Raw genomic sequence first — 17,099 nt, forward strand, 5'->3', positions numbered from 1 at the left:
TGATAAAAAGTTAAGAACTCCACTCCTTTCTCCTAGAATCACTGAGAGTCAATCACTTTTCCTCTCTGGGTCTCAATTATCTTCCGGAAATGACCTAAAACAAGGGAACTTCATGTTTTGAGGTGACACTACCCATATGCTAGGTACTTCTCTCATGATTTTGGAAAAAACTCTACCAATATACTTATAAATGATATTAGCATATGAGAATGATTAAAAGCCATCTAAGCAGAAAAAAGGATGGGAGGAAGAGGAATACAAACAAGTGTCCTCTGTATAGCTGCCACTATCTATGACAAATACACTTGAGGCCATCTAGCCCACGGCACTGCCTCCACTATAGGTCAACCCAAATCCATTTCATGGCTGGTGCTTTAACCATCCCTGAGTATACTGATTCCATTTTTTTTTCACTCATGTACACAAGTTCATCTCCAGATCTAAATGAATATTTCTTTGATTCACTTTCATCCTATTTCATTCTTGGTTTATTTTTTACGAAGAAGGCAGATCGTGTGGCTTAGGGACATTTTATTCTGGCACAGCTATTCAGAGTCTCCCTGCAGGCTGAATCCCTGAGGCCTGGTGGCAGGTCACAACCAGTTTCCTTTAAGGTGCTACATCCTTACAGAAGACAGGAAGACTTGATAGTCTGACAGATACTTAAAGTGTGAAGATGAATAAAAGATACATCACTCCTGATGGGTATATAAAAGAAAAAAGCTGTCAGTCGATGTAACCAGTATTCTAAAAACACACAGTACCATATCAGTGCTAGAGGGTGTTGGATACAAAAAAGAGTTGGCAGATGGACAACTTCTGGTAGTCAGGTCTATGTGCATGTGAAAACCAAGCTGAGAAAGAATCTGTTAGTCCTCATCCCCTGCCCTGCTTTGAAAATCGTATTTGGAAGTTTTGCTTTCTTTCTCTTTGACTTCCCTTCAGGGCTGGATTATTAGCTAGTAGGTAGACTGGATGATGATCTAGGTGCTATGTCTAATGTGAGTGGTGATGGGCAGAAAATTCTAGCCAAAGCATCTCACTCACTGGCTGTTTCTTTGCCTGAAATTGCACCACTAGAGCTTCTTATATGGGGAATGTACTACAACCCAGACACTCTGGGAAAGGGAAACATTCGGCTTACTTTAATGAGGATTGATTTCCAGCCATTCGTGGTACCAAGGCATTAAGGATTGGGGATCAGCCAGAAGTCAGGTGAAAGGGCAGAGAACAGAAAGGAAGAGTAAGAAATCACAAAATTTTAATATTGTCTACTTGACTTTCATAGAAACATTTGAGGACATTCATCCAACCTTTATCTGGCACATGAATCTACTTCAGAACATCTCCACAAAGTGTTCATCTAATTGCTACTTGAATACCTCCAGTGATAGGGAGTTCCTTTCTTAATGAAGTTCACTCTATTGTTAGGCCATTTCAAAATGTAGAAAGTTCTATGCTGTAGGAATCCCAAATTTGCCTCCTTGCAGCTTCCATACTATTGATGTTTGTTCTTCATAGAATTAGACTGCCTCCTTGTCCCTGTGAAGGCTCTCTGGATAGGTAAAGGCAGTCCTGATTCTCTACCACCAGTAAAGCTTCTCCCATTTCTTACAATATTCCTCAAAGTAGGTAGGAATAAAGGTGATAGTGAACAGCCAATAGGGGAAAGAGAAAATGGCTCATGGCCCTTCATGAACTTTTGTAAAAACCCATACAAATAAAATTTAACAGACTGACAATGGCGAGTGTTGACAAGAATGTATGACTCGAAAATTCATACACTGCTGGTGAGAGTGCAAAATGGTATGGCCATTTTGTGAAACAGTTTTTAGTGTCTTAACAAAGTTAAACAGTCTTACTACATGACTTACGCTTAGGTATTAACCCAAGAGACATGAACATATATGTATGCTCACAGACTTGTACAGTAATATTCATAGGAGCTTTATTTGTAATGGTCTCAAACTGGAAACAACCCAAATGTCCATCAACAAGGTGAAACAAGATGTGGTATAGTCATACAATGGAATATTTTTCTTATTTATTTATTTTTTTGGTGAGGAAAATTGGCCCTGAGCTAACATCTTTGCCAATCTTCCTCTACCTTGCATATGGGACGCTGCCACAGCATGGCTTGATGAGTGGTGTGTAGGTCTGCACCCAGGATCCAAACCTGTGAACCCTGGGCCACCAAAGCAGAGTGCGCAAATTTAACCACTACTCCACTGGGCCGGCCCCCAATGGAATATTTTGGGCAGTAAAAAGGAATGAAGTACTGATACATGCCACAACATGGATGAACCTCAAAAGCATTATGCTAAGTGAGAGAAGCCAATCACAAAGAAACACAGGCAGCATCCTGATTACAGAAGTCATCGAGAACACAGAAACACAAGTAGGTGGAAAGAGCTAAGTCTTCTCAGAAATATTATCTATTAGCAAGATGAAAGAAGTAGATATGGCTTTGCTAAAATCTGGGGCTCGAGACAGAACGGCTTTGCAAAGGGGGCATTTTGAGTCTATTATAAACAAAGCCCATAAATCCAATGACAGCATTTTCTCACCTGTGATAGATGTGAAGAAAGGAGCTGTTTGCTTTCACCTATAAAGTATTTCCCTGCCATATCTGTACTTAGAATGTCATTGGAATTCTCAGCCCTTCTAAGAATAGTTCTTCCAGTTTCTTTTCTTTTTGTTCTAGACAAATTTCAAGCAGCTCAAGAGACACTTTCCTTGAAAGGCCTTTTATTTTTGATCCAACTAGGCTTGTTTCAGTCCTGGGTCATTAGCCCTTAGAGGGAAGAAGACTGACTGGAAGTTTCACATTTACTCCTATTTCATCTTCCCAAGGTTATAAAACAGTTATGATCATTATTAGTTATTTTGCAGGTGAGGAAATTGAAGTAAGTGAGGTTAAAAAACTTGCCCAAGTTCTCATGACTAAGAAGTGGAGATAATACTCCGAGTTAGAACTACAACCCAGGTCTGAGTCCAGAGCCTGGGCTCTTAAACTGCCACATCCTTATAGCTCAAGATGTTAAAATAATAGCTATCATTGATTGAATGCTTGTTATGAGCCAGGTACTGAGACAAGCAGTTTGTATACATTATTTCAGTAATTCTAGAATGTCCATCCTCTATGAGGGCTTGTTACTAGTTTCCAGTTCCCAACACAGTGCCTGGCATATAATAGACATTAAATCAAGATTTATTATATGAATAAATGAACAGCCTTCTGTGGTGGATATTATTGGCTCCATTTTGTGATAAAGAAAATGAAACGCAGAGATTAACTTGCCTGAAGTTACACAGCTCTCAACTGGCAGAGCCCAAAGCTCTGTTACCCCACATCTGCCCCAGTGTTAGGGGGTTGGAGAATGTCAGCCAGTGAAAGTGGAGCACTATAACAGTAAGAGCGCAGGACTACGATTGCTGCTGCTGCGTGGAATGCTAGAAAATCCCACTCCTTCTCACTTTGTCTTTTCGCATCCTCCAGAATCTTCTCCATTGCCCAAGCTTTTGGCCCAATTCTGCTTGAGGTACAACACGTGAGAGGTAAGTAATTCTCTTGTCTTCCCTTAAGGGTAGTTGAAAATACTATGTGTTTAAACAACTCTTATCTGGATTATTTTGCATTTGTTTTATTTCCAGGTCTAGATAATTGTCATGACCTAGGGCCTGGGCTAATCTGAAACCCTCCTAAGAAGAGAGTAGCCACAAACTAAACAACCCATTCATCTAAGTCAAGTACATTCTCAAGGGTCTCTAAAGCTTCTCACTGCTCTGGCTAAGGTCACTGAAGTCCAGGGCTGGGGCATCTGCCTCCTACTATTAGTCCTACTGCTACAAGTCTTTGTCTATATTTCTATCTGGTTAACTCAGGCATCTGTAATGTGAAAAAATGCTGAGATGCACTGGAGCAAGGCTAGGTTTTTCACTCACATCAGGAAAGGATAATAGAAGAGATATATAGGGAGTGGGAAACAGTAAGATCACATTTGCTAATATCTAGTTCTATCTATGGCTGCCACGGGCAGATATTATAATTTCAACAAAGAATTACTGAGCACCTCTATGTGTAAGGAAATGTGCTAGGCCCTGGGAATATAGAAATGAAATTGGATGATGCCTATCTTGAGTAGCTCATAGTCTAGCAGGGAAAACAGGCATATAATAATTACAAGTGATTTGCGTGTTACAAAGAGAAACACTAAGACGGGTTATATGCTAAGTGACTTAATTTAAACTGCTTGTCCACGCCAAGAAACTTGTGTAGAATTACCTTCCCCAGAATCCCCAGATGGAAACTAGAGCTGGTGACAAGGATGTTTATTAGGCAACATTCCAATGTCTGCAGAAAATATGATGCTATCCGTGGCTTCTATCATTGATGTCTGCTGGATGCCAGAAACTTTACATATAGTATCTCAACTCGTCACAGCTACTTTGCAATACAGATTTTACATACGTGAAAACTAAGGCTCAGAGAGGTAACTTACCCAAGGTCTCACAGATTTGGCTTTGAATTCAGATTGGGATTTTAATCTAAACTCTATCTAACTCCAAAGCCCATAATTTTTCCACTGTTTCAAACTACTTCCAGGACCCAGTGTTGTTAGGAGCATGAGTTGAGGATTCTAGTCCCAGATCTAATACTAAATAGTCGTATGTCCTTAGACAACTCTTTCTTTATCTGTTGGAGAGAGTGTTGAATACATGCCTTGTCTACTCCACAGTTTATCAAAATAATAAATGAGACAGTAAGAGAATACTTAGATCACATAAAATGCTCTGCATACATGTAGGATGTTACCGATTATTGAATGACATTAAAAGGTTGCTTCTGCACCATACTTTATAATCCTCACATTGCCCGTTCACTCACAGTCAAGACTGAGAGGGGAGAGAAAAGCTAACTAGAAAGGGTTTGGGATTGGAACTTAGCGAAGAGAGTTATAAACATGACCCAAATCATTTTGAATTTCCTGAGCCTCAAATTCTTCATGTCTGAAGTCAGAACTTTAATCTGCAGTTGTTAGGAGGCTTCTTGTAATTGAACAACATGATATATACTAGGTTGCTCGTGTTAAGTTTTCTCCACCTTGAGTAGGACTGCAGGTTGCCCGCACCACAGGAACCTGGCAATGACAAAAAAAGTTTAAACCTAAGTGGGCTAGACTCTGTCATCTCATCAATTGCAAGTGGTGTTAAGCACTGAGTGAATTGCACTTAATGAATTAAAGATGAAAGAGATAGCAGGGAGCACGAATGCAGGAGAAGACCTTTCATTTCAAATTTAAAGGACTCATTTTATGACTATTTGAGATCTGCAGATCAGAATTTTTCCACTCTTCCCCTAATTGTTTACTTGAAGCAGTGTGTACTGTTTGAAATGATGGGGGCATTGGGAATGGACAGAGAAACCAAGCTAAGCCCTCCAATTGGTAAACAAGGCCTGTTGTATCTTAGCCACTGAGTCCCATCCAGGTATGGGGGTTGTGAGGTAGATGGGCAAAGTGGGTAAGGTTCAAGTTGTCTGTGGGTCTGAGGATCACGTTGTAGACTGCATAAAACTAACAGTCAGTGTCATTGCCCACATTTTAGCTGTGTGCTCAAGTAAGTTATAGTATCTATAGCTTTGAAAGGGCTAAATCATATTTATGATGCCTTCTTCTTACCTGATTCTTAGAGTCCCCACTCTAACTCCTCATCAGATGGCAATCCTAACTCTGCTTACATTCTTCCAATGATATGGAACTCTAACTTACTTCATAGAGATACTCATCCCATCTCCACCCTCATCTTCCCAAATGATTCTTCAGATAGCTCCTTCCTTGTCTCTGAGAACAAGTATTCCACATGAAAGTCCTTCAGAAACAGTTATACATGTATCAAGCTTCTTCCTTGCCCCTTGACTTGACTTACTATCTCAGTGCCTTGGTTTTCTGTCCTGGAAAATGGCAAAATTACAGTCAATATTGAATAAAATAATATTAAAGTAGTTTTTAAGATATCTAAATCTTTGTACCCATAGACAGTGAAGCTCAATGGAGATGGGAACCTAATCATTCGTTTTTTATTGCTTTTTTAATATCTTCACATATTGATTAGATGGTGATTAGATGGATATGGTGATAGCTCAACCTGGCTTTATTGAGATAGTCCCAATTGAAAATATTTAATCCCATTGTTCTTGTTAAACATGGCAAGGTACATATTCAGTTATGCAAAACACTCTCCCAGACTGATTTCTTGAACCTAGAAGTAGTACAGAAGCCTTATCAGACTTCATCATTTGTTTTGGGTTGCAAAAAACAAGATCACTGAATTTATGGGGCTTAAGGAAGAAGGGAAGATAGAGGAATGAAAAGATAAGAACTGGTGATACCAATGCCTACTGGGCCTTCTCTCCAGTCAGACCACTTCCACTGTGACCCCATCCTTCCACTTGCTTACTGGAAGCTTCCTCCTGTTTTGACAAGATTTTCATGACTGAATTCCAGGTCTTATTTTTGTTATCACAATTTTATTCTCAAACTACTAGTGGGGATTCTTTTGTTTGTCCTTTTCCTAGTCCTTGTCATCCTAGTGTATCCATCGACACAGATTTATATAAGGCCCATGGGACCAGCCCTGTGCAAAGTATTATGAAGTTTCAAAGGAAAGAGGCTTCCTCCTGGAGGGAGGATACAATCATGTGTCCTTCCTCAGCTCAGGGAATGGAAAGTTAGTAAGGGTCAGAGTAGTCAGAGGAGGCTGCATAAAAGAGGCTGAACCTGAGCTGGGTACAGGAAAAAGAGAGAAATGGACTTTTAGGTGAGGGGAGAGAGAGATTGAAAGCAGAAGTAGGCATGATTGCATGTTCAGAAGTGGAGGAAGGAGCTTTGTTTCCTTATGTGTAAAACGCAAGTTATACCTACTTCATAATAGTGCTGTGAGTATTACATGGTCTGGTAGAGAGGTGTCAAATGTGTGTTCAGCATGTTGCATTTATTTCTGTAGAGCTCATGGCAGACATTGACAGTCCTTCACAGCATTCTATCAGTGAGGCCAGGCACAGGCCCAGAATTCTTTTAAATACAGCTTCAGGCAGCCCGTACCAACCAGAGTATGTAAATTAGCATAAATTAAATACTCAATATATCATAAGTATTATTACCCCAAAGACCCACAAAGTGTCTGATATAACTGAATAAAAACAGAACTTGTCTTTTCCATTCTTACTGAATACAAATGAAAAGCTCTGCATTTACAATGCGTCAGAGGCCCACCATGTCTTCAGCACTTGCAGGTTTGAAATGAGACTTAGACCCAATCCTGCTACAAAGGTTATCTGCCATGTGTCATAACATCTCCTGTGAGCTGTAAGTAGCAGCACACTTGATCTTTAGGAGTTTGCAAACCTCCTGAACATGGCTACTTTCACTGATGTTTTCATTTCACCACCCATATAATGTTGGTCCCGCTCAGGGCTTAATTCAAATTGGCAAGTACAGCAAAGATGCAATGGAGTCTGTCTTTGGAGTTTTTCCTTGACTCCATGTGATGCTCTATGTTCAACCCTAGTGATATGATGCCTACCTAGTGGCTGATCATCTTGCCCTCCATGCAGCATCCAGATCCTTGCCTTCCTAGAAAAACTCACCCATTCCTTCTAGACTTTCTTCTTTGCTAGACTGAGAGAAAAGAATGGTGCAAATTTGTTGTGTACTACTGGGATGGCTTTATTGGTCATGATTCTGGCTGGTGACTGAGCAGAATCATTCAGGCCTGTGATGAGGCTGCCAGCAGAGATAATAGATAAAGGAGAGAAGGTAGGTGAAAGAGGAGACTGATAAACACGACCTTTGGGGGAATATTAAATAGGCCCATAGAGCAGGAAGGCTGATGAAGCAAGCATGGCTCCTTAATGGAGTTATGCACATTGGAAAGGAAAACTGAGAAACTGTGACAAGAAATACTTGTAGAGAGAGTTCATGACATGTTTGGCTTCATAAGTAGCAAGGCCATGGGTCCAGCTAAGCTAGAAGGAAGATTGATGCTTAAAGGAAAGTATGAGATCTGAGTCATAGCAGTGGACAAATTGACCCCAGCTGTGTCGCTCTGTCTCTGATATGGGGCTATGGGGATGGCTTTTCTACCTCACTCACAGGCAGAGCAGAGCAGAGCATAGCTCCCAGCAGGAACCACAGAATCCTGAGAGGAGGGTCAGCTCAATTGCTACCCTCTCTCTTGCCCCCAAGTCAGCTACATGTCACATGCCTGAACCAGGCCTGCATTAGCGCACTGTTTAGAGGTGATCATGCAGCCTCAAGCAGAGCCTTGGAAGGAAGCGATCCACATATCACATATTTCAGGGCCACTTTTGGAGCCAAATAGTTTCTACTTTCAAAAATGTAGATAGTGCTGAAACAGAAAGGGCCTTTTGAGAGTACTCAACCTAGAGTTTCTTGAAAGTGTTGTCAGGGAAACTTCTGCATCAGCATCATCTGCAGAGCTTGATTAAAATGCAGATTATCTGGTCTCATCCCAGACCCACTGATTCATACTGTCTAGGAGTGAGGCCCAAGAATGTGCATGCTAAACTCCTAGGGGATTCTTATGCACCTTGAAATTTGAGAACCTCTGACAACTATTGGATCCTTGTATGGTCAGTCATCCAATATTCCCAAGGTAAAATTTGCAGACCTCTTACCTATAAAAATTTCAGATTCCTGAGTCTCCTGCTAATACTCCTGTATCAGAATTTCTTATGTGTGATAAAGTTTAAAAAACTCAATCCTTTCATTGTACAGATACAGAAACTGACCCAGAGAGAGGAGGTGACTTGCTTGAGTTTATCAGTCTAGATGGTGGCAGAACTAGGGTCACACACAAATCTCCAGACAAATTCCAACAGTATGCCCCTCTGATCACCTCTTGAGGGTTATTTATGTCTCTGTTTAGCTCCTGTGGCCACAGCATTCCTTAGAAGGTCTAGAGCTCAAGAGTAAGAATGTAACTGCTCTGGGTAGTTGCATGACCCTAGGTCAAAGCTCCTCCTCCAATGGATTATGTAGAACAGCTTGAAAATAAAGCAGTGTGAGGTCACAAAACTCTCTAATAAGCAGCAGGGTCCTGCAGGCCCTTTTCCAAATGGGATCTTAAGGGACCCCAGAGTGGAGTAGTTTTATATCCAGGGAGAATGTTAACCATGGCTTTGAGTCAAACTGTACACAAACACCAAATGGCTTGCAATAGTTTACTAAACCTATTTTTGTGTTGTTGTTTTTGCAGTTGAAACATACACCAATTAATTAAAATCTTAAATATGTGCAGTTTTGTGTCAGACCTGCTCTGAGCTCACTAGTCTGATCCCCCACGTATATGCACTTGAGGTTCCAACTCTGTCTTTGCTTCATCTCTTCAAGGTTGTGGTCTGGAACTCCTCCAGACTGGCATGCTGTGCTCCAGGATCTGCTGTGACAATCCAATAGAAGGCCATTGACCTCTAGAAGGAGAGCAATTTCCCAAATGATAAGGCAAGGTAGATTTTCTTTGAGAGATTAAGCAATTGCCATTGACAACAGTGCTGTTGTATGATTTGCATTTGGGCTAATGCTTATAATTTTAGCAAGTGCTTCACCAGTGCTACATAATTAGAAAAATTAAATGCTCTGCCACCTTGAATACATAATTCTGTAAAGAAATAGGAGAACTTTACAGATATTTTGGAACTTATGAAGGTGGAGGGAAAGGGCAAAAGGCAGGGACAGAGAAGGAAAAGTTATAATCACACCCTTCTAACCAAAGGAAGAGTTTGGTAGAGGTCCACAGTCCTTTATCTTCAATTCTGAAATCAAAAAGCTCTGTAAAATAGAAGCTATTTTGTCATTAATTTGGTGCCAAAACTCATTTAGCAGCAAAACCTGACCTGAACTGACATGAACTTAGTCTTTATCTCTTTTAGTATGAATATTCAGACAATTGTTTTCCTGTAGAAATGTTAATGGCTTAATTATGAGATGGTTTCCCAGACACCACTGGGAGTGTTATGTAATAAACAGTACATACTCTGTGTTACCTTTCTAAAATCCAAAATAAATAAATAAATAAATTCTAAAACACAGTCAGATAGACTGTGGCCTAGGATAATGGTAGCTAACATTTATGGAGCACTTGCCATCTGCATGAAGCTCCGCTAATCTCTTTTCATCTCATTTAATCCTCACAACACTATGAGGCAGGTATTGAAATCATTTCCATTTTAAAGTTTGGAAACTGATTCTCAGAGAGGTTAAATAACTTGCCCAGAGTGACACAACTTTTGGCCAAGCCAGGATTTGGACCCAGGTCAGTCTGACTCTAGACCCTACATGCTGAACTCTTGGAGTCTACTGCCTTGGAGAGAGGAGCAGTGGTGAAGGACAGCATGGGCTCTTTCTGGGCTTTATGTGGAGATAGAATAGGCTACCATCTATTCTATGTCATTTGAGGGCCAACCTCCTACCTCCAAATATGTCCCCTCCCCATCCCTACTTCTCTGTAATGTTATAACATGGCTTTATTCCTTAAAGTTCGTCTGGATGGCTTTTCTCACAGGGACTGCCTGTATCAGAAATCCACTGTGCAACTTGTTAGGGTACAGATTCCTGGCATCCACCCCAGACCTACTGAATCAGAACTGCTAGGGACTGGGACCAAGTCGATTTTTAGCACACTAAAGTTTCAGGAAAAAGTGAGTGCCCTGAGAAAGGCCAATCATTAACCCTCATTAATTAATTAACATCTTAGCTATCAATTGACACCTAGCTGGTTTGGAAGGAATAAACTCATGGATGGGCACCTGGAAAGTGGAAGATATCTGAAAGGTAGACTTAGAAGGGTGAGTTATGGAAAGGAAGAAGGATATGACAATATCTCCCTACTTTGGCAATATGTGATAAGGGTGGAGCCTCACCAATTACATTGTTCAGTTGCATTTGAACAATCTCGAAAGCAAATCTCTCATTTATTTTTTTGCCACTCAGAGCACCTATCTATTATCTCACTGATACTCACAACAACCCTCTGAAGTAGACAAAATAGTCATCCTCATTAGATAAAAGAGGAAATTGAGACCCAAATGAGTTCTTCAAAGTCATCTAATTGATTAATGCTAGTGTTTGAGTAAGTTTCTGACCCATAATCTTACACTGTTTCAATCTTCCAATAATTTCTTCCACAGGTCTAGAGAGGAGGAGCCATCAAATAAAACCTAGGGAATCAATTGTTACATTTAATGATACACATTTTTTGCCCACCAGTGGCCAATTTAAAAACATTTAAATGGTATGCTATGCAAGGAAAGGGCAATCAGAGGAATTACACTGCAAAATAGTTCAACTGATAGGCCATATGTTTGGGGTTTGTTTTTAATTTTTACTGGTTGCTTTATTCTTGTTATCAATGCAGGGATGACAACTGAACATTTTGATCTTTATACTTTTAGGAATATTCTGTACTTGTTTGCTAGGTTTTCAACCTCACGTCTTCATCTTGCCTGTGATGTCTTAATCATCTCCATGGCAACAAAATGTGACCTCAGACAGGGACTAAGAAGCCAGAAAAATGAATTAACTACCACCACGGCAATCAGATCCCCACCACGATGCAGGCTAGGATTGGGGCACTGAGAGTCAACTCCAACCAGTGATTATTCCAATTTGGGCTAAGTGCTCTCTAGAGCAGTGCTTCTCAAACTTCAGTGCACATTCAGATCACCTGGGAAATCTTGTTAAAGTGGACTACTGATGCAGTAGGTCTGGGGTGGGACCTGATAGCCTGCATTTCTAACAAACTTCCTGGCGATGTTGATGCTGCTGGTTCTCAGATCACATTTTTTTTTTAAAAATGTATACTTCACATTTATTTAAAATTGTGGCATGTGGGACGGTGTGTAAAGAAATACAATTAAAATACTTGTGAAAAGAAATATTTATTACTAAGTATATCAAATCAATAGTCCCAATATGAAAAAATAGTATGAAAGAATACATGCTGAAAAGGCATTCACTAAAATTTAATCCCATCCCTCCTTAAATATAAGTCTAACAAAACTTTGAAAGTTGTTTGTTTAAAGATATAAAGGATAAATATATTAAACACCAGCCATGAAACTCTGATGGGAACACATTAGAACAGGGTTTCTCTGAGTGTATTTTCTGGAATACTGATTCCACAAGAGGAATAAAAGGATTGTGCAGTGCAGTGATTTGGGAACATGTTGCTCACAGGTAGCCCACACCTGGATCACAATGAGCGTCAGCATGGCAAAGGTCTAAGTACATTTTGACCTTGAGGTTCTGGCTAAAATGCCTCTTCTTCAGGGGAACATTCCCTGGCCATGTTACTTCAGGTACATCCTCTTCCTTTCATTCTCTGTCACAATGCTCTATTTCCTTCACCAGATCACATTTTGAGTAGCAAGGGGCACAAATAGTCATCATGCCCAAGTAGTATATGCAAATGAGCACATTTGTGGTCCTGGAGGAAGCGCTGTTTTGGACAGCAGTCTTGATGAGCATGCCAGCTCTAATATTAACTAGTTGTGTGACCTTGGGCAAACATTTTTACCTCTCTGGGTCTCTGTTTTCTCATCTCTGAAACTACCAATTTGGCCTGGATGATCTCTAAGATCATTTTGGATGGTAAAATTCTTTGATTCTCTGATAAAAAAGATACTTTAGAACCAAAGGCTTAGTCTGAAGGAAAATTGTCCCTATGTTACAAGGAAGGGGAGTGGGGAGAAAAATCTACTGTGACTTTTGTATTTATCTTCTTTATTCCAAATCCTCTATGTGTCCTAAGGTAATTTATTTCTTCTGAATGTGCAGAACATTGGAATTCTCCACGAAGAAGAAGCAACACTGAGTGGTGGAAAACAATTTTGGAATCTCTCCAACTCAGCTCTTAGCATCCCCTTGCGAGTTCTTCATAGCTAACAGCTTTGGCTACTTGCTCATTAACACTGTTTCTCCGATCACAGAGCAAACCCACTGTCTGCCCATTGGTCTCCAGTACTGGTACTCAATTCTACTTAGTCCCACTTGGTTCTAGAAGATATTATGGAGAAGTACACAGAATCACCACCTACCTTACAGGTAGAGCATTCCTCCCTTCAGGCAGAGAATCTGATTCCGCAGCCACAAATGCAGCATCTGACTGAGGAGAACCCTGCTATGAAGGACCAAGTCATGCCTGCCCTGTCTACCCTGATGATGACTATATCCTGCTCACCTGAGCATCTCTCCCAGTTTCATGGTGACCCTGCCAATCTCTCAAGGTTTCTTGCTCAGGTGACTACCTACTTGACAACTCTCAAGATCCCCAATCCTGCAGATGATGCCCAAATCAAGTTCTTTTTTGACTACCTATATCAGCAGATGGAGAGTTGTGGGGTCATATCTGGGTCTGACCAGAGTACTCTGCTGAAGCAATATGAGAACTTTGTTCTTGAGTTCCAGCAGTCATTTGGTGAGCTGACAAAAGAGAAAATGAACTGTCTGGACAAAGGGGACAACTCCTCTCAGCAGGATGCTACTACTTTCCAGCTCCTTGCTCAAAATCTGAGCAATAATGAAACCAATCAGAGTGATCACTTTCAAGAAGGACTAGCTGACCCCATCCAGGATGAAGTGAGTGGCACAGATATGATGGACAACCTCCCAGACCTGATCACTCAGTGTATTCAGTTGGACAAAAAACGTAGTGACAGGCCAGAGCTCCTACAGTCAGAGGCCCAGCTCCCAAAGTTGGCTTCCCTGATCCACCACCAAGCCCTCTCCAGTCCCACAGGTTTACCACCTAAGGAAGAGTCTATACAGCTGCGGGGAAGCCAGCTGCCTCTCACCCCAGCCAAACGGGCCCGCCAGCAAGAAACTCGGTTGTGCCTCTACTGCAGCCAGTCTGGTCACTTCACAAGAGATTGCCTTGCCAAACGTTCTCGAGCCCCAGCAAGGATAAATAACCCAGCTCACCAGTAAAAGGAACCTAGGCAGATCACTTTGTAAACTTATATCCCTCTTACCTCTAGCCTTACTGATTTATAGCCTATAAATCTATAAGCACTAACAGATCTTGTTTATTTGGTGACCCATCAGCAAACCTGACCCAATGATGGTGAAAACAACTCACAGGCACCTTCTGCAGTTGGGACCACTTCCCCAAAAGTACTGAAAACTTGCAGGCAAAACTCTGCTGAGTCTGAGCCAATAAAAACAACCCTGGCAGTGCATTGGGAACCCCATCCCCACCAATGGATGAGATCTGGGTTGAGTTTGTTGGCCCAAGTCTTCTGTGCCTAAGATTAGGTCCAAGCCTTTCACCCTCACCCTCACTGGTCTGTATCCTAGTTCCCTATGGGTTTAGGACCCTTGGCTGAAGTTCTAATTGCATTCTCATATCCTACCAATATTTTCCTATTGGAGTCTGGATCCTGATCCACCTGTTGACAAGAGTCCAGCTGCAATACAAACCAACCTTTGTGGAAACACAGCTCTGCCACCCTTCTGTATAGCTATGTATTTTGTTGCCATTTAACAACTTCTGCTTGCCCAACAAACTGGATCTCTTGGCTATTGACAAACCAGATGGTATGGCCCATTGAAAACTCTGCTTGGAACTATTGGTCCATCGCTTTGAGGGCCAGCCCTTCAGGCAGGTACATGTTATTTGCTAAGCCCTACCAATCCCAGGTTATTGCCCTCTTCCCTAACAACCTACTTGAGGTTCAAGGATGCCTTATGAACAAGTCAAAATGATCTAGGATAATGACCTCTGAAAAGTATTTAGTGAGAGTTGGGGAAGGTGTTCCATCATAATTACTGTGTCCGCAGCAATGTCCTTGCTGCCTTAGACAGGAAACCTGGCTAAATAAATCTCCACTGAAGACTTAGGCTCAGGCCCTGCAGTAGTTTCTGACTTTGGAGACCTCAGTGTGGTCACCACCTAGGATCACTGGCCATTGGTATTGAGCTCTACCCTTATGGACCACCTCTGGGGACCCTCATCTAGTTGAGGATCTTGAAAAGCAATTAATGGCAGACAACTTTCTGAACCATCCCATCTGAAAAATCCTGGGGCATATACATCAATACCCTCTGTGCGTAAAACTCAAGAAGTGGGGAGTTTGATTGCTCGTGTTGTGCTCTTGGCACACATCAGCTCTGTGTATGGATTCCTAATGCTTCTGAACAAAAGTAGTGCCATGCTGAAAAGACACAACTCCCTAAAATGTTAAGGATATCCAGTGATGATCGGTGTTTGCTGGTAATTACCAGTCCTCTGTTTCCTGCTTCTTGGTGCTGATGTATGTCCCCCTAATGGATCTCCTGAAGAAAGATCAGTAATTCCATATCCCCTAGCAACCATCAAGGCCTCTCAGAATATGAAGTGCCAGTGTACTTTGACCTTATTTCTGAAGAATTCTGCGAACTTTGACAATACTTAAACCCAGCTAGCACCTTACTACTATCACCCTATAGCACTAACAAACAAATTTTTTCACCCATCAGTGCCTCACTAACCACCGTGCCAATCCCTATTTGCATTCATAAGGTGTCTCCTTTATCAAAGCTTGCTATACATCCATCTTACTTCATATGTTCTCACAACAAGGAGACATGAATGCATGTATTTCAGTTGTGCCAAGAAATTCCCACTGGGGTACTGGGATTAAATGAGATCCTGTAGCAAGTATGTCTATTTGAACTTTAAGTGACTCTAGGATTACCTGGAGGTATCCTGATCTAGCACCACCAATTCTGTAATAAAGGACTAACCCAATTGCTTCCAGTCACTTTCCTTGCTGACCCCAGTACAGTCCTGGAATGCTGATAGGAACATTTAGTTGGCTTCATCACCAATCTTTCCTTATCTTATGGCCAGAATTTATCATTGTGTGCTTTCTCACGAAGATGTGTCACTTTATTCCTGTTTGGACCTTCCCTCAGCAGCAACATTACTTTTTTCCCCAAGAAATCTTAAGATTCCATAGCCTCTTAGAAAAGATAATTAATCCTGGGCTATGAACTTCAGTTCACCTCCCACTTTTAGAAGCCCCTTGTTGAGGAATTCTCAATCAAGGACTTCTTGTACTCTGTGTGATATAATCAAACAGCCAGACAGTACATATGAACAGGACGCTAGGATAATGCTTTACTGTCCACTAACTAGCAACCATTTTATTTACCACTTCAAAATTTTGTTTTAGTGACACCATCCACTTCAACTAGAATGAACTCATTACTTAGCATAAAGAGAGTTACATGGATGTGTCCTCAGAATTTATACATAAGTGAAATTCTCTGAGAGTGAAACTCATTAAAATCTATAGAGAACAGATGAGATTTAACCTACTCAAAGATGAAGTCCACAACTGCAAAGGCTTGGGGAACTCCCAGGTCATCACGGTGGTAGTTTTAGGGAGGCAGATCTGCTACATGATTAATGCCGCCCAGCAAGATAGAATTTAATCATTTTATGATAAGTCTGAAGAAGAAATTGTTAACAAGAGAATGATCTGCATGGAGTCTAGAAAAGGGAGCAATTAAAGAGCCACAGGGCATCGGTAATCTCTCTAGACTCAGAGAGGGGACGTTGACCAGCAGATGATTTGGCAAGTCAACCTACAGTGGGGTGAAGGCACCAGGCCATCCCAATTTGTGTCATTGGCCATTAAGATTGTCACCTAACTCCCTCTGCTCTGACTCCATGCTCTAAGAAGCAATCTGATTATAATTACTTTCCCATATAAACTTTGTTATGGAGAGAAATTTTGCTAACCAGCTGATATGAGTGCTTTAGCCTATTTGGCAATTAATTCTCATTATAAATGAATAAATTGGTGTTTGGCTTATACATCAGTTTTTTTGTGGGTTTTAATAGCATCAATCCTTCAGATCCTAATTACCTCTGAGCACATTGGGAAAAAAATAAGATTCTCACTATGAAAAGTCAACACCACGGTGTGACTGTAGTGAGTCCACTGAAGATTGCTCACCCTGGGATCCTTGCCTCAACTGTCAGTTAGCCTCCCTCTTTATCTCTGTCATTTGTCTACAACTGCAATAAAATTC

At 41.1% G+C, this 17,099-nt stretch overlaps 1 protein-coding gene across 1 annotated transcript; it reads left to right on the forward strand.

Annotated features, from left to right (window-relative positions):
- The first annotated feature begins 3,437 nt into the window (after nucleotides 1-3,437).
- Nucleotides 3,438-16,446, forward strand: RTL4 (retrotransposon Gag like 4). The gene is made up of 2 exons (XM_058536542.1): nucleotides 3,438-3,558; nucleotides 12,858-16,446. Exon 2 carries the CDS (start codon nucleotides 13,089-13,091, stop codon nucleotides 14,004-14,006), a length of 918 nt encoding a protein of 305 aa, XP_058392525.1. The 5' UTR covers nucleotides 3,438-3,558; nucleotides 12,858-13,088; the 3' UTR covers nucleotides 14,007-16,446.
- Nucleotides 16,447-17,099: the final 653 nt, after the last annotated feature.

The sequence above is a fragment of the Diceros bicornis genome, chromosome X (assembly GCF_020826845.1).
Source record: "Diceros bicornis minor isolate mBicDic1 chromosome X, mDicBic1.mat.cur, whole genome shotgun sequence".
NCBI lineage: Eukaryota > Metazoa > Chordata > Mammalia > Perissodactyla > Rhinocerotidae > Diceros > Diceros bicornis.

Excerpts from the sequence above, each read along its gene's own strand:
- RTL4 (XM_058536542.1), top strand. The coding sequence starts at position 13,089 with ATGGAGAAGTACACAGAATCACCACCTACCTTACAGGTAGAGCATTCC.